The sequence below is a fragment of the Capsicum annuum genome, chromosome 6 (genome assembly GCF_002878395.1).
Source record: "Capsicum annuum cultivar UCD-10X-F1 chromosome 6, UCD10Xv1.1, whole genome shotgun sequence".
NCBI lineage: Eukaryota > Viridiplantae > Streptophyta > Magnoliopsida > Solanales > Solanaceae > Capsicum > Capsicum annuum.
The window spans coordinates 211,039,589-211,059,388 of record NC_061116.1 but is presented as its reverse complement, the minus strand read 5'-3'; the positions used below and the strand labels follow the sequence as shown (position 1 = coordinate 211,059,388).

At 36.9% G+C, this 19,800-nt stretch overlaps 3 protein-coding genes across 3 annotated transcripts; 1 reads left to right on the top strand and 2 right to left on the bottom strand.

Annotated features, from left to right (window-relative positions):
* Nucleotides 1-866: 866 nt before the first annotated feature.
* Nucleotides 867-8,185, bottom strand: LOC107875935 (protein EARLY FLOWERING 5). The gene is made up of 9 exons (XM_016722840.2): nt 7,715-8,185; nt 6,145-6,238; nt 5,478-5,563; nt 3,941-3,990; nt 3,777-3,846; nt 3,615-3,696; nt 3,086-3,513; nt 2,489-2,977; nt 867-1,397 (listed from the first exon to the last, which is right to left on the bottom strand). The coding sequence occupies exons 1-9, from the start codon at nt 7,793-7,795 to the stop codon at nt 1,185-1,187; spliced, it is 1,593 nt and encodes a 530-aa protein (XP_016578326.1). The 5' UTR covers nt 7,796-8,185; the 3' UTR covers nt 867-1,184.
* An 806-nt stretch (nt 8,186-8,991) lies between these two features.
* LOC107873933 (zinc finger protein BRUTUS-like At1g74770) lies at nt 8,992-18,156 on the top strand. The gene is made up of 12 exons (XM_047413913.1): nt 8,992-9,468; nt 10,889-11,107; nt 11,793-11,987; nt 12,074-12,411; nt 12,767-12,998; nt 13,148-14,808; nt 15,410-15,628; nt 15,733-15,870; nt 16,928-17,162; nt 17,260-17,319; nt 17,399-17,470; nt 17,789-18,156. Exons 1-12 carry the CDS (start codon nt 9,235-9,237, stop codon nt 17,888-17,890), a joined length of 3,705 nt encoding a protein of 1,234 aa, XP_047269869.1. The 5' UTR covers nt 8,992-9,234; the 3' UTR covers nt 17,891-18,156.
* A 576-nt stretch (nt 18,157-18,732) lies between these two features.
* Nucleotides 18,733-19,320, bottom strand: LOC107873934 (SKP1-like protein 1B). The gene has a single exon (XM_016720854.1). It carries the CDS (start codon nt 19,318-19,320, stop codon nt 18,733-18,735), a length of 588 nt encoding a protein of 195 aa, XP_016576340.1.
* Between the last annotated feature and the right edge of the window lie 480 nt (nt 19,321-19,800).

Below are 19,800 nucleotides of genomic sequence, written 5' to 3'. Positions count from 1 at the left end.
AGAGCTAGCTTGGGCGAGGGGGTTTAGCGGAAAATTATATGGCTGAAATTATTTTTTATGTATATGTAGTAGACATCGAACCCCCTTCGATTAGTTGTACCCCTCAATGAAAATCCTGGCTCCGACATTATACCCTTTTGGAAATGTTATAGAACCCCTAACCCCACCACCCCAAAAAAGAAAAAAAACAGCAACAACAGTGACTTAAAACCTTAAAGAAATAAAAAGCAAACGGTCCAATTCTTCTGAAGTATAACTTGAAAGTGAAAAATGACAAGTATTTAATCACTTTGATCTTAGTGTTGAATTGACGTAAGAGCTGAAGTAAACATTCTTCTATTTTATTACCCAATCATTACAATAATGAATGTCCAAATTGGTTTTATTACTACACTGAGACCATGTCAAACTTGTAATCTGACAAAAACGGGAAAGTCAAAAATGAATATTTCTCATCCAAACAAGAACAAGAACAAATGATTTTCATTCTGACAATAAACATGGGACCAGATCCTCTTCTTCACCCAAATTGTTCAAATTATGTAAACTTAATTATACAAAATAAAAAGATGAATATTGGAACACTTTATCAGATGTTAAGGTGTTTAATTGGAATAGAGCTTTGTTCGATTATCTAAATGAAATATTCTAAAAAGCTTAATATTCTAACAAGCTTAAGAGGCTATGTATCAAGCTTCGTTACATAGCTCACTACACTCATACTGCGTTCGTCACAAATACACAACCGGCTTCGGGCACTCGATTACTCGTGTTGGCTCCAGACTATGAGAGAGATTGAGGTTTTTGAACCAGAAATTCTTCAATGATACTTACACCATTGGTAATATAACAAGAAACATCAGCAATAGAAGCAGAGCCAAAAGTAAATTCCTTGCAAGAATCATGTTACAATATTTCCTCTGGACTAATGGCTAATGCATATCCACTGCCCATCAGAGGTGAAGAAATGTTGAGGAAGACAAAATGAGAATACAGATGAATCGACGATCAGAAGATCATACACAGGAAGAATGAGATGGTCAATACATCAAAACACCATAAATTTATGGACACTCGACTAGCACGAGACATGGGCCACACAGATATCACATACTTATAAGATTGTCCGCAGCCACTTGTTTCCACGCATGCCATCCTCTTCCTTTCTCCAATTTGATGTTATTTCATCCTTCGAGAGCACCAAGAGCTTTCATGTCCTCCAAGAAAGCTGTATATGAGTCATCAATGCTTTGAGGTTTAGGTGCAGACGCGCTTGTAGATTCATGCTTGACAACAGGCGGAGTTACTGCTGGCTGGGTGATTGTAACTGCAGTAGATGACTTTGGCTTGGGTTTTGGCAGAGCAGATTCTCTCCTCACACGCACAGATGCAGGAACCTACAGGAAAGCAACAAGTCACGTGTTGAATCAAATTTGAACAAGTCCAGATCCCAGTATAAAAGTGGTTTATATGTGTCCTGAAAAAATCTCATCACTCCTTAATTGTTTTGAATAGCAAAATAAGATAAAAGGTTCAACAAGACAACAATCATTTTAGGCCCTGCAGTAGATTATTGAAGTGCATAACCCTCAAAAAGTTTTATTCATCAACCAAAACTAGCATTAGGGCACTAGGAAGGTATAAGAAGTGTATAGAGATCTAACCGTCTGCTCCTGAAGAAGAATTGCTAAGATAGCAAATATCATCTACTTCGCACACATCCGCAGGTTATACCACATAGGTAATTGATGCACCTCTACTCCGGCTTATAAGCACAGTTTCAGATTTCAGCCTTTTCTTCAAACTTCAAAGCATCTGAAGTTTCTTCAATGACTTTTTGTAATTAAATGAATGGACGCATCCTCACCCTAGAACCCTGATATATCCTCTTTAGCCTCCTGATGGAAACAGTAACCTCCATACAATCCACTTCGGTTTACAGCTTTTTCTTTCTTGTGTTTTTTTCCCCACTTTTGACTCTATTCTTTTCGAGTTTTCGCTTTTGTCAATTTCTGTACTGTGTCACACACTTCTTTTTTAAATTGTATTAGTTCCTACTTCGTAGTTCCATCTTTTGGTATTTTTTCTATTTTCGATATTTTTGTTTCAACTGTTGCTGGTGAAAAAATAATATCTTTAAGGCATTGTAGGATGAGGAAAAATTAATAAGAGCCTATTGTCACAGAAATCTGCACCTATAAAATTTAAACTCGTCCGAGGGGTGTTTTAGCACAAGCTTCTAAAAAATATCAAGCCAAATGATTTAAAGTAGATAACTAGCATCAATGTGCTTACTCTGCTAGCAAACTTTGGACTAGGATTTGAACTTGTCCATAATCCTATCATTGTCATCCAATTTGGATGAGGATAACACTCCAATCTAATATATTAGGTTTGCATTGAAATGACACAAGAGCACACTTAACAACTGATGTAAATAAATGCAGGACAACAATTAGGTAGTGGAAAATAATGGAAGATCACTCACCATTGATGTAAGTTCTGGTGTATGCTGAGCTAGAGGCCTCTTAACAACTGTTGAAGCAGCTGATTTGACATATGATGGCTTTTGAGGAGCAAGCAGTCTAGCACTATCCTGTTGAAAAGGAGGGGGCCCAGGTGGAAGCGGTGGTCTCATCATTAGTGGAGGTCCTCCAGGAGGTCCAAAAGGTGGTCTTGGCAAGAGAGGGACCATCATTCCAGGTGGACCAGGCTGGATGGCAATTCCAGGTGGTGGCCGCATATCAGTTGGAGGTGGGGGTGGAGGGAACCGAGATATTCCAGGCGGTAATACATCAGGCTGCAAAGTTGAGACCATGGCAGGTCCAGGACCTGAAGGTGGTTGCCGTGGAGGTGGTGGAGGTAATTTAAGATGATCTTTTGCTTCCAAAACATTAGCATCAGAGTCAGCAGGCATGCCATCGGACTTCAATTGCAACCCTGGTGGAGGAGGTGGTGGGGGAAGCATGGATGGTGCCTGAGAAGTTAATGAGATCGTGAATCACTTTAGGGCCAAGGACTAGAAGCCAAAAATAAATCACTTCTCCAAATGTCCCAGAAAGAGATTTATTAATAAGAACAATACCTGATTTTGTTCTGTTGCAGAAATCTCATCCAGTTCAGAATGATTTTTATCCCTCTCATTTCCACCTATGCCAGAACGAGGAGGTTGGGCAGATTGATGAGGAGGCCGGGGAGGAGGTGGAGGAAGTGACGGATGACCAAAGATCTGTGCCTTTGGTGGGGGACCAGGAGGTGGTGGGGGCAAAGGAGGTAATGGCAATGAAGCACCCATGTCTGTCATTGCAGGCTTTGGGGGCATAGGTGGTGGTGGAGGTAAAGGTAAAGATGCAGGAACCGCAGACCCATCTAGAGAATCTGCATCACCAGTTGGAGGCAATGGAGGTGGGGGCGGCGGTGGCGGAAGAGCTGATAAAGTACCATCTTCGACATCTGACTTCGACGATGATGCAGCACCACTAGATGATGCAGATGATAATGGTATTCTAGGTCCTGCATTTTGAAGCAGGAAGTATCAAAACAAGAAAGATAAGAGTGAGAGATAGATAGATAGAGCAATATGAAATTAAGATGAGAAAAAGAACTATAGATACCTATTGATGACTTAAACATGGGAGATTTTCCGGGAGGAGGAGCGCCAGTAGGATTCAGGGTAGGGTGATAATAAACGGAGTCCTGCATCCACATATACCATGTTATTCATGGATCAGCAAAAGCAACTTTCATAAAACATAAAGAATGAAGTAAAATCTTACTTCAGGTTTAGGGTGTTTGACCCTTTCTTCCTCTTCTGCAGCGGTCCGCCTTCGAGGGGGGCCCAGGTGACTGCAGAGAAAGTAGGAAGGACATGTAATAAGGTATCAAGGAGAAGTGGCCATTTCTCACAGCATTAACGATAAAAAAAGAGGCCTTCAGTTACCTAAACATAACTGGCTCTTCACCCTTTTCTTTTGTTTTCTCTTCATATTCCTAGCAATAAAAAAAGCAATGCCAGTTAGCAACAAAAAAGGCTAATCAAAATATAGAATCAAAAGAAAAAGAAGGTGATAGAATTTCACCAGATGAGTTCATCAATAGAAACCACAATAAACATCTTACAAATATCACGACATGAGAAACAAATATAGCCAAGCAAAATAAATTTAGCTTGAGAGTACATTTCGCTTTCTGTACTGTTCAAGAAAACTCTGAAGTCTATCAGCTAAACTATGAGAGATACCATCACCAAATTGCAGCAGGCCGACCATGATTTATCTTCTGTAATCAATTATTCAAAGACTCGAGCCTAGTGAAAAATTATTACCCTTTTCATCACAAGTTAGAAGTCCTTTCTATATTAGACTGACCCAGATGATATCTACATCTGAAATGTTAAATTCTACTAGTCAGTACTCAATACACTGTAACATTGGGACCTATTTGGAGAATCAAAATAAATAAAGACCTGCTTACATCTCTAAAAACTTGTTCTAGAAAGTGAAGATGTTCGAAGAGCAAGTAGTGAATGATAGATTTCTCCATTAAATATTAAGGTGACGTGACTTCAACTTTCGCATTCATTGGTTAAAACAAAACATTGAGTGAGAGGTGGAGTCTGTTTAGTCATCGGATGCATGGAACAAATATTAATTTCAGAAAATCTATTTTTTCAACCATATTGTCAATAAGGGGGATAAAAAATCAGGAGTTTCCAGGATAATCCAGAACATTTGCTGACTCCATGCAATTTTACTTACTTTATCAAGTAGCTTTAGTAGGAAGATGAGTCGTACTGGTATCATCTATATACTCCGTACAAGCTAAATGGCGCATTTGATGTCTAAGCCAACTCCAGATCTTAATTACTATTGTACGTTCTTTTTTTTTAGTTTTTAAAATTGGTTAAACTAATTTTATCATTAACCTGTACATAATAAAGGAAGAGGAGGATAAGGAAAAACCAACGCTGTCAATATGGTGGTGATGGAGGATACAGCAGCAGTCTAATAAATTCCCACACATTTTCAGCCCCCTGCAAATTTTGAGACTTGTACAAGAATGTGATCTAATGCATCTTAGCTAGTTAACAGCGTCTTTATCATCTAAATAACTCTTATTCTCTCTCCAAGTTGACCTGAAAATTCGGCCGAGTAATTTTCCAACATTTACATTTTCTTCAAAAAATTAGAACTTCGCCATGCAGAAATGAGTTGTACATTGTTACTTTCTCAAATAAATAAATAAATAAATAAATGAGTTGCACATATTAAATTCAGATCATAAAGAATCCAGCTACTCATGAAGGAAAAAGATTCAGCCATGACCAACCCAGTTGAAAGAAACTAGAAATGAACTCTATTTTTTCTGTTTTGGTTACATTAGACCTCAAATAACTTGAGCGAAAGTATTTTCTAATCATGGAGATAACTTAAATATAGCATAGAGGTATCTGAAATTTTTTACATTGGAAACGTTACCTTTCGCTTCTTGAGAACAAGATTAAGTGTATCCTCAAGTTGTCTCTTTTTATGTTTCCTTGCTTTATCTAGTGCACCCTCAGCCTCTGCATATGTTGAATATCTTCACATTAAAATAAGAATAAGATGAACACAAAAGATTCAATGAAATTCTGGATTACAATACAAGCTCTAACTACATATCTGTTTTCTATTTATAGCTAGCCCTAACTAAGTTTAATGTCTTTTTGTTCCCTGAGCATGAGAACTTTTTGACAACCTACAACTAATACTAATGCAATTTTATTCCATGAGCATGACACACGTCCTTAAACCCTTCATAAGAGCTACCAAAATTCCACACTTCTTTCTTGCTCATTAGTCTATCTATGCTTGATGTAAACTCTGATTAAGGGAAACTCCTAGATATCCTATCTCTATTCTCACACAAAACTTCTTTTATTCATATAATCATTAGATTTATATATTTAATTCATTTCTTCTTAAATATCCACCAGATGGCCTTCATTGGCATTAGACCTATGCTTTCTCCACGTCACTGAATATCATGTGATTGTCCTTCCTCTCTTTCGAAATCTTTATCAATCACGTAAAATGTCCCACCCCATCCTATCTAGATAGATAAACAAGTGGTATACTTCAAATTGTAAAATGTGCAGCAACTTACTCATCACTTCTAGTTTCTCAATCTGCTCTTTCAGTTGCTCTGGATCCTTCTTTAAGATGCCCACTTCTCTAACCTTCTTTCTTTCTTTCTTGTTCTGTGAAGCATAAAAAACCACAAAGCATCAAGCATTATTAGCAGCTTTTAAAACCACATTTAAATAAACGGATTTTTCTTTTAACACAAGTTAAATCATCTCATCTCTGGATTTTCCTTGACTTTGTAATAGAAAGCCAGCTGAGTGAGAAACTTAAAAGTGAGTGCAACAATTCCAGAAACCTCTCAGAAAACATGAAAGGACATGAATCCGCAGTAAAAGCCAACATAAAACCACAAGGAGCTCGATGCCACTTAATCCCAACAGATGACAAAAAATGTTGTGTACGTGATTTCTTTCCATTTATCTAAATATTGGTGGAAAAAGCTACCCCATACTTATGTTCAAGATGGCCCGGACACAGTGTTACAACCTATGGAAAACCACATCCCAAGAGCTAGCTATTGAAGTAATAGTAAACAAGCGGTAGCATATCGATAAATGTCATTATTGTTACACCAACCACCAGGTCGTGAGGCTTTCCCAGGGTAAATCCCTAGGCTAGATAAACCCCACATTAGCACTTTGTAGAAACCACCACGATTTGCATCCATCGTTCTAGACGGCTGTGCGCTAGACATTACTAGCCCCGGCAAACACTGTCATACCGGCGTTACAATTCATGGGTACCACTATTAAAAATCAGGAAGAACCACACCATAAAAGCTAGCTACTGAGGTAGGAGAGCCCCAAGCTATATAAATCCCCCACATTAGCGATTTGTAGTAACGATGTGGAACTTTTGATTGGATCATAACAAATGTTACAATCTAGGGAGAACCACAACCGCACCCCAAACCCAAAAACTAGCTATTGAGGTGGGACAACCCAAGGCTATATAAACCCCACAATAGGACTTTGTACTATGGGTGTGGGACTTGCAATAGACCATAACAAATGATGCACTAGAAATTTCTATCCTCAGGCGAGCAGCGCCACGCCAGTATCACCATTCATGGCACGATGGACACGGAGGGTGGTGGGTGTCTCTGATACCACTATTACAACCCAAGGACCCCAAAACCTAGCTATATAAACCCCACATTAGCACTTTGTAGTACCAAAAAATAAAAAGGAAAAAAAAGCTATATAAACTCCACATTAGCACCTTGATCTGCGGGTCTATTGGAAACACTCTCTCTACCTCTGCGGTAGAGAGAAAATCTGCGCACACTCTACCCTCCCCAGACCCCAATTTGTAGAATCATACTAGATATATTGTTGTTGTAGTGGTACCAATGTAGAACTTTGCAATGGACCATAACATTTACAACAAAAACACACACACAAAAAAATAAATAAAAAGAAATAATTATAAGGTTGGAAAACCCGTATAAAATAGGAGAATATCAATAGGTCTAACTATTGATAATGAGCAGAATGCATATAGAAAATTTACATAACCAACTCCAACTAGTTTAATTTGAAGTTTAGCTGATTGACTACTACAGTAATTTTAAAAGAAAAGAACTGTACCCTTTTCAATTCGCGCTTGCGAATCTCCTTGCGATAAGCATCGGTAGGGTTCATCACTTTCCCCCCTTTCGTTGTCTTCATCTTTTGCTGTTTTCTCCTTCAAAAATTCGCCGAATTCACTCTTCACTGTTGGAGAAAATTGCCCAAATTCTGGAGCAGGAACAAGAATTTAGGTTTTGCTAATGGCAGCAACAAGAATTTAGTCCTAAATTACGATATACAGAATGGAGAATTCCTAATTGTTCATATTGAAATCGGGTTTGGACTGGTCCAGTCTAATGGGCTTTTGGAAAATGACAAGTATCTGGGCCGGGCTTCTATCCCGGGGAAAAATTTGGCATGCAGCATAAATTCCGACAGTTTAGAGCTTAATTACAGAAAATTTTGATATTTTACATGATTGCTCAAAATACAAAATTTGAGACTGTTGAAATACATAATTAGCCCTCGATGCATACAATAAAGATACATATTTTCCTTTATAAAGATATATAATTAGCTCCCAATATATTTTTTCTGATTTTTGATCTGTCGAGATACATAATACATTCAACGAAGATACAATGTTTTCTTTGTAAAGATACATAATTAGCTATCGATATATTTTTTTCAATTTTGGGTCTGTTGAGATACATAATTAACTCTCGATACATCAAACGAAGATACATAATTCTTTGGAATTTTTGTAATTACTTTGTACGAGTGGGGATTTGTGTAAATATAGTAAGGTAATGTGTATGCTTATGTTATTTTTCCTAATAATATCACAAATAACCACTTTAAGTAGGCGTTTGACCATGAAAATCAATATTTTTTTGAAATTGGAGTTATGTTTGACCATGAATCTAAACTGAAGTCATTTTAAATTTTGTAGGAGAAGTGAAATTGAAAAAGTCAAAACAAATTTTATTTGTTTTCACTTTTTCAAATACAACTCCAAATTGTATTTGAAAATCTGATGACCAAAAACTAACTTGAAGTTGTATTCAGTGAAAAAAAATAAAATTGTCACAAATATAATGAATCACTACGATATTTTCAGTCCATTTCCCCTCAAACCGTCCGCGTCAAGGGGTGTTAAAGTTGTACTTTCTTAAGCTCAAAAGATGGGAATTATTTAAGTCTATATAAACAAACTATCAGTCCATTCTCCAACCAATGTGGAACTTTTACCCACTCAAACAAAAACATGTGGTCCAAATCAATATGGTTACATAATCCAACGAGTGGTTAGGTAAGCTTCACATCAAACCAAATCAACAACATCAAAAAATTTATTAAGAAACATGAAACATACACACGTAACAAATAAAATACTCCCTCCTCCTTGTATACTAGTACAAGGCAATGAGGCATGGCAAATAAACAAATAAAGATATTGAAACTTAGAAGAGGCACCAAATAGGCCTCTCAACTCAGAAGAGCCAATTAATCAATCTATTATTGAGTCATCATTTTCAAATGCTGCCATTACTACTACCAAATTGGTCTCTCTTGCCATTCATGACACATGGTGCTAAATGGGTACCAAGAAGGATGATGATGATGATTATGTGCAACTATTAGTTGAATCACCTATACTGTTTTTCGTTCTTTCTCATAAAGCTGTTGAAACTGAGCTTGCTCAGATTCGTCGTGTAGCAGTTGAAGCCTTGGATAGTAGTACTGGTGGTGATCAAGTAGTTGATGAACTTTGCAGGAGGTTACATTTCTTGAAAATTGTTTATAAGTACCATTGTGCTGCTGAAGATGAGGTAAATAATAGAGTATTGAATTGTGCAGAGCTCACAACATTTTTTAATTCTAACATTGTTTAATGACCATGTAGACATTAGTTACCTGAAAAATAAGACAACTTAATTACCTAATAGGTTCAAATTATAGGGTGAAGAAACATTATTTCTTCATTTTTATTATTAATATGCGTAACTTCAATTGCTAAGTTTATCTTGCTATTTTGCTGTCGTTACTTTTCTTTATATCTTACTTTGATTGCACTTTTTAAAGCCGTTGGTCTATCCGAAACAACCTCTTTGTCCAATAAAGGTCTGCCTACATTCTATATTATGTTGTTGTTGTTGTAAACACCAAAAGCCACATATTGTTCATTGAAAAGGGGGAAACACTCTGTTTGGATGGTTGTTGCGGAGAAAAGGGCATAAATGGTCCCTTATCTATAGTAGTAGGTCTAAAATAGTCCCTTAAATATAAATTTATCAGTTTTAGTCCTTTAACTATTCAAAAACTTATCAAATTTGACCTTTGTATATTTTTATACAAACAACCACGTTTACACTAGCAAAAATTCACACCTCCATTAGATTTTCTCCATCACTAATTTCTCCATTGTTTCTCTCTCTTCGACACCTTTTCCTTGAATTTTTTTTGGTCAAAAAATAGCTTAAAACTAAAAAAGATGACAACTTGGACTGGTAGTTTTGATGAATACAACTTTGGATAGATTGTATCGTTTTTCATCGTTACATAATCTCATAGATCAATAATTTGAAGAGTAAACCTACTACAAATGTAGGATACGGGGCAGGGCTACTATGAAAAGGTAGGACAAAGGATAAAATAGGATTTTAAAATACTAATAGTAACGGTGAAATGAGAAAGAAATTTAAGGTAATCACGCAATACCACCAAATCGATGATTACATAAAGTGAGGCTTTTCATGGTTACCTAGGAATCAAACTATACCATAACATATATTTTAAGAAACAATCAAAACAAACATGGTGAGCTTAGTAACGACACCATACTATACCATCGGTAACCACCATCCAAACAAAGTGTAAGTGTGCTCAGACTCAACTCTGATAGCACGTTGAATTGTGTGAAACATTAGCGAAGACCCCAAGTTGCACGGATTCTTCATTTTCAATGCTGCACCCGTGTCGGATTCTCCAAAACTATACTATTTTTGGAGATTCCAACACGCATCCATTGACATTTTTGAAGAGTCCGAGCAACATAGGTTTAGGGCAATGCTACTTAAATTATTGATATTATGACCAAAAAGAAAGATACTGAGGGTAGTTGCACCAAGAAATGTCATTTTTCAACGGTATACTCGGCTCACGGAAAGTTCTGATAAAAGTACTGGCATTTCTTAAGATATTACCTGTTGCAGATTTGTTAAGCCAAAATCTGAATATTAACATTGACAGGTCCTTTTTCAAGCACTAGATGAACAAGTGAAGAATGTGGTTTTCACATATTCACTTGAACACAATAGTATAGATGTTCTGTTCAGTTCCATCTTCGATTGCTTGGATCGCTTACAAAAGGATAAAGAGGATGTTTCCGTGCTGTTTAATGACCTTACATGTAGCATAGGTACCATCCAGACAACCATTTCTCAGCATATGCAGAAAGAAGAGGAGCAGGTAACCTCCAAATCTTCATTATATATTTTTTTATCTAAACAGTAATCAATTTCTCGCTCGTAGGCCTCTATTTGTTCCGAAATACAATGTCCTATTGCTTATTGGATAAAATGAGTTCTCATTTCTCTATTGCAAACATGGAGAATGATAGATGTGTGAGTGATGTAACATCTTCAAGTTCTCAGATGAAGTGTGTAATACTTAGTGTACAGCATTGCATGCCAAAAAAATCAGGATTATCACCAACAGTCGATAGTCAAAGGCAATTGCTACCACGGATAACTATATGATGCAACACAGATACTCTGATACTTTTCTCCCTATATAGGCACCAATTTAGTTCTTTCCGTTGAATCTTTAATCCTTCTTTATTGATGGAAAGATACGGTACTTAAACAAATTGCGCTGAAATCTTAGTTCTTCTATGCTATCCGGTAGCAGCTGAAGCTAGAGTATCACTTAATGAAGGGTGAAAGCAATTCAGAGACGTAAAAATTTTCTGAAATACTTGTATCAACTTAATCTAGTCTTGTAAGAGATTTATATGCCAATAGAAAAATGTAAAGAGCTTATAGTACTGAAGAAACTATGTTTTTATAATATTGCACAGAGACAGGCTCAAATGGAGCGACATGGACAGTGAGATTCACATTGCCAACACTGACTTTCTTAAAATTTCATGCAGATTTTTCCATTAATGATACACAAGTTCTCTGCCACAGAGCAGGCTACGTTTGTTTGGCAATACCTATGTAGCGTTCCTCTAATGATACTGGAGGATTTTATGCCCTGGCTTACTGCTAGTATTTCTTCACATGAAAAGGTGGACTTTCTGAATTTCATACATATAGTCATACCTGAAGAAAAACTTATTCGCGAGGTAGAGATTTAAAGAAATTCTCCATCGATATAAGTTTGAAGTCCTAATTCCTCGATCTAACTATTTTTTTTCTTCAAACTTTGAAGGTCTTCATCTCATGGCTTGATGATAACAAGGAAGCATCTTCGTGCTCCTCCATAAAATATGAAAAAGGAGCAAAAATTCTTTATGGAAAAGCCAACATGAAGTACATATTTGAAATGGATGTGCAAATGGTTAAGAGTAGGGAAATGCAGCAGCAGCAGAAGATCTCAGAAGGACATAATCCAATTGGTGGTTTTCATATCTGGCATGCTGCTATTACGCGAGATCTAAGAGTAATTATGAAGGAACTATATCAATTAAGAAGCTCGCTTTGTGTTTCAACCTTGTTATCAGTGATTACACAATTGAAGTTTTTTGCAGATGTGTTCGCATTCTACAGGTAGTGGGGCATGCTCATTCAGTAAAGCTGCAGCTAAATTCTTGTACTTGATAAGTCAATGTGATCTTATTCCCTTTTGACAGTAATGTAACCCCACCTTTCGTATGGTCTTTGAGATTTTGCATAGTCATTTTATATTATCCTAAGCAACTACTATGATAATTTTTCATGAGGTAAAGTAACCAACTTTCTTAATTGCTTCTGCTTTTCGTCAAATGCTCCGCAACTTATGACAGAAGTGACAAATGCTGGATAAATAGCCATTCAAATACTGCTTTATCATTTCAAGATTCGACAGACATAAGATAATTTCATGTTTATTGTTTTGTTGTCTGAGTGTTTCTTTAATTTATAGCAATGCACTGGATCAAATCTACTATCCCTTGGTAGATCAATTGAACAAGGATTCCCCCTCGACTTTTCATGAACAATTTATTGAAAGAAGTCAAATTGAAGAACTGCAAAGATTGTTATACTATAAGCTGCACGAGGGGATACAATTAAGGGTTTTCGTAGATATGCTTTGCCAGGAAGTGGAATCATTTGTTGGGAGGATAAACAAAAAGCTGCAGTTTCTAGATACCGAGGTATGCTGCCTTTCCGGGTGAATTTTACCATAACATAATGATTCTCAAACATAGCAGGCAAATGGCATGCCAAAGGACTAATTAACTTTTTTTTTTTAATTATTTTGTTAAGACTTTATGTTGACTTATGTTCCTCTGGTTTCTTTTAGGTTTTTGTGTTCATTAGAGAGACCTGCAGTAATGAATTGCAGCTTTGGTTATTGTACAGGAGCCTGCAGATGTTACCACTTGGATTGCTAAAGTGCGTGATTATTTGGTTCTCTGCTCATTTATCCGATGACGAGTCTAAAATGATTCTGAACAATATACAGTTGGGATCTGCTGTTGTTAACAAGTCATATGCTACTCTCTTACATGACTGGATTCGGATGGGTTATTCTGGTAAAATCTCCGTTGAGAAGTTTAGAAAAGATCTGGACGAAATGTTCAGTAGCAGAAGCTATATGTTTGAAAAGTGGAGCAAGAATTCTGGAAGTTCTTCCTCGCACTCGGAAATGCATTCATCCATGACATCAAATAACGCTAGATCTTATCGCCCTTCTACACTTGACAACATTGGGAAGCATGATACAGCTTATTCTAATGGGATCAATCTTCATATATTCTTCTCTGATTCACTGAAAAACTTGTGCTGCCTTCCTGAAACTTCTGCTGATGGAATGCGATTTTCCAGACTTGATGTAAAACCAATTGACTTTTTCCATTTCTTCCACAGAGCCCTCAAAAAAGATTTGCAGTATGTTCTTTCTCTGTCGGTTAAGTTGGCTGACGATGTGGGACTCCTTGCTGAATTTAAAAGACACTTCCATCACGTACAATTTCTCTATCAACTGCATAGTAAGTCGGAGGATGAAATTGCCTTTCCTGCCTTGGAATCTAGGGGACAACTCCGAAATGTCAGCCAATCATATGGCATTGACCATAAATTGGAGGTTAAGCAATTCGACAAAATTTCTATCATCTTAAATGAGATCACAGGTCCCCGAGGTGCTGTAGCCATGGTTGACAGTAATAAGCTGAAATACAAAAGTTGTTGCTTAAGTCTACATGATACATGCATATCTATGCACAAAACACTCACTGACCACATCTACCGTGAAGAAATTGAACTTTGGCCTCTATTCGAAGAACATTTTTCTGTTGAGGAACAAGAAAAGATTATTGGAGACATGCTTGGACGAACCAAAGCGGAGAGCCTACAAGAAATGATTCCCTGGTTGATGGCATCTCTAACATCAGAAGAACAACATGGAATTATGTCAATCTGGCGCAAAGTCACAAAGAATACAAAGTTTTTTGAGTGGTTGGGAGAGTGGTGGGAAGGTATAAAGAGAGATGAGACAGCAAATGCAGAAAAGGTGTCAAAGGTTTCTCTCGCATTGGCTGTTGATCCTTTAGAAGTTGTATCTACATATTTGTCAAGAGATGATTTCAGGAGTTCAAGTGTCTGCAACAAAAAAGGGGAGAACTTTTCACCGGCCGAGTCTGCTGATCATGATTTTGATCATTCTGGATCTTTCATTGCAGATAAAACCCAGACTGCCAAGGGAAACAAAAATGTTGATCGATCCGGAGATATACTACAGCATTCTACTGAGGTTGACAAGAAAAGATGCAACGACGCAATTGACATTTCTGATCAGAGAGAGACAACTTGTCAGGATATAAAATCATATGACCAGTCAAGGCAAAAGGAGTGCCATCTAATGCTGACTCAGGACAAGCTGGTTGACGTAATAAGAAGAGTATCATGTGACTCCTCTTTGGATTCTGAAAAGAAATCACACCTCATGCAGAGCTTACTAATGAGGCAAATACATTTTAAACTTCTAATTCGTTCGCTTCTTTCCTGGAAAGCAGCAATATATGGTTACATAATTACTAGTATAAGAGAACTGTATAAGCATGAAGAAAAATGCACAACGTCTAAGCAGCATTACTATATAGATGACTTAAGTGCATAATACACGTACATCATCAATTCAGTCTCTAGTCCTGGTTTCTGCATCATTTCTATGTAGTGCTTTCTATTGGATCTGGATTGGCAATTGTAGCACCAATCAGAGAGGATACAAAACCTGGTTCCTGCATAATCTAGTTTTCTGGTGTGCATTATGTATTTTTTTGGTTTATCGTTTCCTACAAGTTCTTCCAGAACGTAACTCCTAAAATTGTTCGACTGCACTTAAATAATGTATGTTAGAACGTTTAATAATATGGAGATATCCGGGATGATGAATAATTGAACTTTCACCAGTGAATGTTAGGAAAAACAAAGTCAATTTTCTTTTGGATTATTGAAACATTATACAGTGAACTACATTTGTTCTAGAATCATTGTAATGGAATTTGTTGACATTTAAATATTCAAATGGTTTTATTTGATTTAACTTTGTATGGGGTTCTTTCAGTCAATGGAATTTGACACAGGAGAAGTCTCATTCAGAGGTTGCTTCTGCAAAAGATAAGGAGACAGTCACTGGTCGACGTCCGTCATTTCGTGATAAAACGGAATCAGTTTTTGGTTGCAAGCATTACAAGAGGAACTGCAAGCTACTTGCCCCATGTTGTAATGAGCTTTTTCCATGCATACGGTGTCATGATGAAATTACGGATCACTGTCTGGACAGGTGTGGTGGTGTGCACTTGATCTCCATGCCTATTGGTAATTTCAACACTTCCTTTTTTTTCTGCTGTTTAACATACTCAAACTATGCTTATGATATGCTTGCAGAAAATCTATCACCCAGATGATGTGCATGAAATGCTTGAAAATACAACCTATCTGTCCCATTTGCTCAACACTCTCATGCAACAATTTCTCCATGGCTAAATACTACTGCCGAATATGCAAAGTGTTTGATGACGACAGGTGAGAAAATCGGGTTTACATTATTAACCTTGTGGGGAACAAGTCCCCTCACCAAAAAATTCCTAGTGCTAGTAGCAGCTAAAGTGGCAAATTCATAAATGGGTAATCAGTGGCTGTGGCTGCCTAAAGTTAGAGTTTAAACTTCTATACACCGACAGTGTATAAAAGAAGTTACACTATCCAAGTTGCAGATTCTATCTCAAAGTGTATCAAGTTACAAATTTGTAGTGAATATGTTTAAGAAGTCATGTATGGGATATAGAATCACAATTTCTCTTGTAGAGTGCTACTTCATGACTGTTACTTTTAACCCAAAGAAAAGGCTTTGTTAAGTCCTGGATTGGTTGATGGAATAGGATGTGGTCACCTCATATGATTTTGGGTAATCCTCCCCTCAAGACTAGTTTTTGGGATTGAGTTAGATCCAATGGTCGTATCTTCACATGGTATTAAAGCAAGACTTATCAATGCATGTTTTTGTGTTTCTCAATGATGGAGCCCCCGTATCCATGCTCCATAGTTGAATCTTGAGTGTGTGAGGAGTGTTAACATTGTTTAAGGAAATAGGTTGTGATCTTCTTATATAGTCTTGGGAATCCTCCCCTCAAGAGCTAGCTTCTGGAATTAAGGACAAGGTCATATTTTCACAGGCTTAAAGCAAGAAATCTTTTAGTTGAATAAATGATCCTCATGGTCAGTATTTTACTAATACGAAATAGAAAGAGATGCTTCAGAGAACAGTTTTTGGCGAAAAAAGTGAAATGTGGTTGGTGCTGCTAGTATCTAGAGATCAACCTTATATTTGTGCCTTCTCTAGCCACAAAACTTTCTTCTCTTTTGAGCAGGCAATCTTCAATAGGCCTGGTTCAGTCTGTCATGATTTATTATTCCTTTCTAGTCTTGATTCAAGTGCGCTCATGCAAATAAGGAGCTGTTTTTGTTTGTAATCGTTGATAAAAGGCAGCTATTTTAAACCTCATAGACAAGCATGATGTCTATTCCAACAAATTACTGCAAAGTGCTTCGTTCATTAATTCTTGCACAACTTTTTGAACAGACAGATATACCACTGCCCTTTCTGCAATTTGTGCCGATTGGGGAAGGGATTAGGCATCGGATACTTTCATTGCATGACATGCAACGCTTGTATGTCAAAGTTTCTCTCTATTCACACATGTCGAGAAAAGTGCTTGGAGGATAACTGTCCAATCTGCCATGAGGACATTTTCAATTCACCCTCTCCAGTTAAGGGACTTCCTTGTGGTCATTTCATGCACTCGACATGTTTTCAGGTATTAAACTCATACAAAGTTCCTTATTTAACTAAAACTATAGGATCTTTCAGATTGCATTGCTGATCTTTTCTTCCTTTCCAAATACACATTTAAGGACTACACTTTTACGCATTACACATGCCCAATCTGTAGCAAGACAATTGGGGACGTGAAGGTCAGTAAACTATTTAGCCAGAAAGATCATTAAACTGGTCCATGGTTAGAAAATGTATTGATTATGCAGCTAATTTCAGGAGCTTTTTGAGATGTTAGATGCATTTCTGTCCGGGGAAAAAATTCCCGAGGAGTACGCTGGCCAGATTCAGGTTCATTTAAATCATACTCCTCCGTTTCAATTTGGTTGTTTTACTTAGTCTTTTAGTCCATTTAGAAAGACTGTCTGTTTTCTTTTTTGGCAATTCTTTAATTTCAACTTTCCACATAACATGTTTAAGATCATAAAGATTAAAGGACATTTTGGTACTTTCCACATATCTTAAGTAAACTTTGTTAAACTCCGTGTCAAGTAAAAATCAGACAAACAAATTGAAACGGAGGGAGTATTTTGTTTCCATGTATGAATATCTTTTGAATTGGGGTAAATGTGATATCAATCCTCTTGACACTGAGAAGGTTACATACAGGTTATATTATGCAATGATTGTCAAAAGAGAGGAACTGCTCCCTTCCACTGGCACTATCACAAGTGCTCACATTGTGGTTCATACAATACAAGGCTTATATGATCTAAATCCAGAGCGGATCCAAGATTTTAAGTTTACGAGTTTTGAATTCTAAGACATATTAAGTGGATTTTTAACACGAATATAAGTTAGCCAACACTACTAGGTTGTGTCGAACCCCTAACTTCAATGGTAGATTCGCCCGTATGTTTCTCAGACTATAGAGGAAGTGTGGCGGTTATTCACCTTGAATTAATGCTTGGGATGCATGAAACAGTAGTGGTTTTTTCGTAGTCGATGAATAATATATATGTTTCATTTTCGTCATTCATCCTATGTTGAATTCCAAAGATTTTTGGGTTCTGATTCATCATTATTACGAACTCCTAATTACATGGGCAATTTTGAGCTGAAAAAAATAAAGAAGAGACAAACAGTTTTATAGTTTTTGCATAATGGAGTAATGAAATTGCATAGTTTGATGCATAGAGATTATTCTATCATGCTGTCATTATTTTTCTTTTTTTTTTTTGATATTTGGACCATGATAATTTAACAAGTCTGAGATCCAGACTTGGAACCAACCAATCGAGTTTTCATTAGCTACATATGTTGTGGTTTTAGGTTTAGCTACAGCCTACACATGTTGCATATTGGATTTGAAAATTTTGGTTTGGCACACAAAACACAAATTAACACTTCTATTACTGCACTATTGGTTAAAGCGAACAAAAGGTTAAAATCAGACTGTCAACAGCTCATGCAAATTCCAATCCAAATTTTAAGTAAATCTCTTGAACACAATAACTAGCTATTAATATTTAAAATTGACTAATAACGTGAAAACGCTGTACTCTAAATACTAACATAACATCATAACTAAAATACTAACTACGGCTAAAAAACTAAACCTTACGTAATGGAACAACACCAAAAGCAACAGAAGCCATCATCAGAATCATTGTAATAATAGTAAGAATTGAGACAAAATCTATACGTTCTTCTCCCAAGGCCCATTTAAATTCTTTGTGAAATACTTGCTCTTTCTCCTTAGTGAAATCGCGCGTTATATCATGGTATGTGTTGCGTATCTCCGTACGTGATTTGCCCTTTCTCCTCTGATTAAATTCTTCTGTACAAAGCTCCTTCAAACCTTTAATCCCAAGGTACTTTGCAGCCCATACAAAGTCCAACAGGGATTTGAAGCTGGCGGCGGTCGCCAACTTCTCGTCGTAGCTCTTGATTTCTTCATCATCGTTTGAACCTGAGACCTCTGTTGTTCCATGCATCTCGAGGTATTCAACGATCTTGAATAGATTCTGTGTGTCAACATGGGGAATTGGGATGATGCTAGTAGTAACATCAAGTGCCACCATGTGTCTTATTGTTACGGAGTACTTCACGGCAATGGATTTTTTGAGCTTGAATTCGTCCCCATTGGAAGACTTCAAGATAACGACCTCGAATTCGTCACCATATGTTGTTGATGCCATGAGGGAAGTTTGTTTGTTTTTATTTAAAAAGCAGGATGCTTGAGAAAGGTGTGGGCTATGGTATTTATATGGGTTGATCAGTTGTTTAATTCAAAGGCAAACTTCAAACCTATTTGGGTTTGGTTCTTGGTTTTTGAAGCCTACATGGCTTGTAATAACTAGAACTAGAATTTGACTTCTACACACTAACCGCCTAAAACTTAAGATAAAACCAATTCCTAATCCAATTAAAATACAAACCTGAACCTGTTATGATTCGGACAGAATATGCAACCCAAAAATAATAAGAATAACACATAAATTTACATGAAAATTCTTTCGGAAAAGATCACGGGTAGAGACAGAGGAGGTTTCACTGTAATAAAGAGAGAGTACAATGTGGAAGAAAGCTGAATTTTCTGAATGATGAAAATAACCCATTAAATCGCATTTACATAGTATGTGCGTACAAATAGGTCCTAGGCCTAAAAACATGGATCG

Excerpts from the sequence above, each read along its gene's own strand:
- LOC107875935 (XM_016722840.2), bottom strand. The coding sequence starts at position 7,795 with ATGAAGACAACGAAAGGGGGGAAAGTGATGAACCCTACCGATGCTTAT. Across the intron at positions 6,239-7,714 it reads GCAAGCGCGAATTGAAAAGG|AACAAGAAAGAAAGAAAGAA; the intron begins GTACAGTTCTTT and ends TATGCTTCACAG. Across the intron at positions 3,991-5,477 it reads TTGTTCTCAAGAAGCGAAAG|GAATATGAAGAGAAAACAAA; the intron begins GTAACGTTTCCA and ends TTTTATTGCTAG.
- LOC107873933 (XM_047413913.1), top strand. The coding sequence starts at position 9,235 with ATGGGTACCAAGAAGGATGATGATGATGATTATGTGCAACTATTAGTT. Across the intron at positions 14,809-15,409 it reads ATGCAGAGCTTACTAATGAG|TCAATGGAATTTGACACAGG; the intron begins GCAAATACATTT and ends GGGTTCTTTCAG. Across the intron at positions 15,871-16,927 it reads AAAGTGTTTGATGACGACAG|ACAGATATACCACTGCCCTT; the intron begins GTGAGAAAATCG and ends CTTTTTGAACAG.
- LOC107873934 (XM_016720854.1), bottom strand. The coding sequence starts at position 19,320 with ATGGCATCAACAACATATGGTGACGAATTCGAGGTCGTTATCTTGAAG.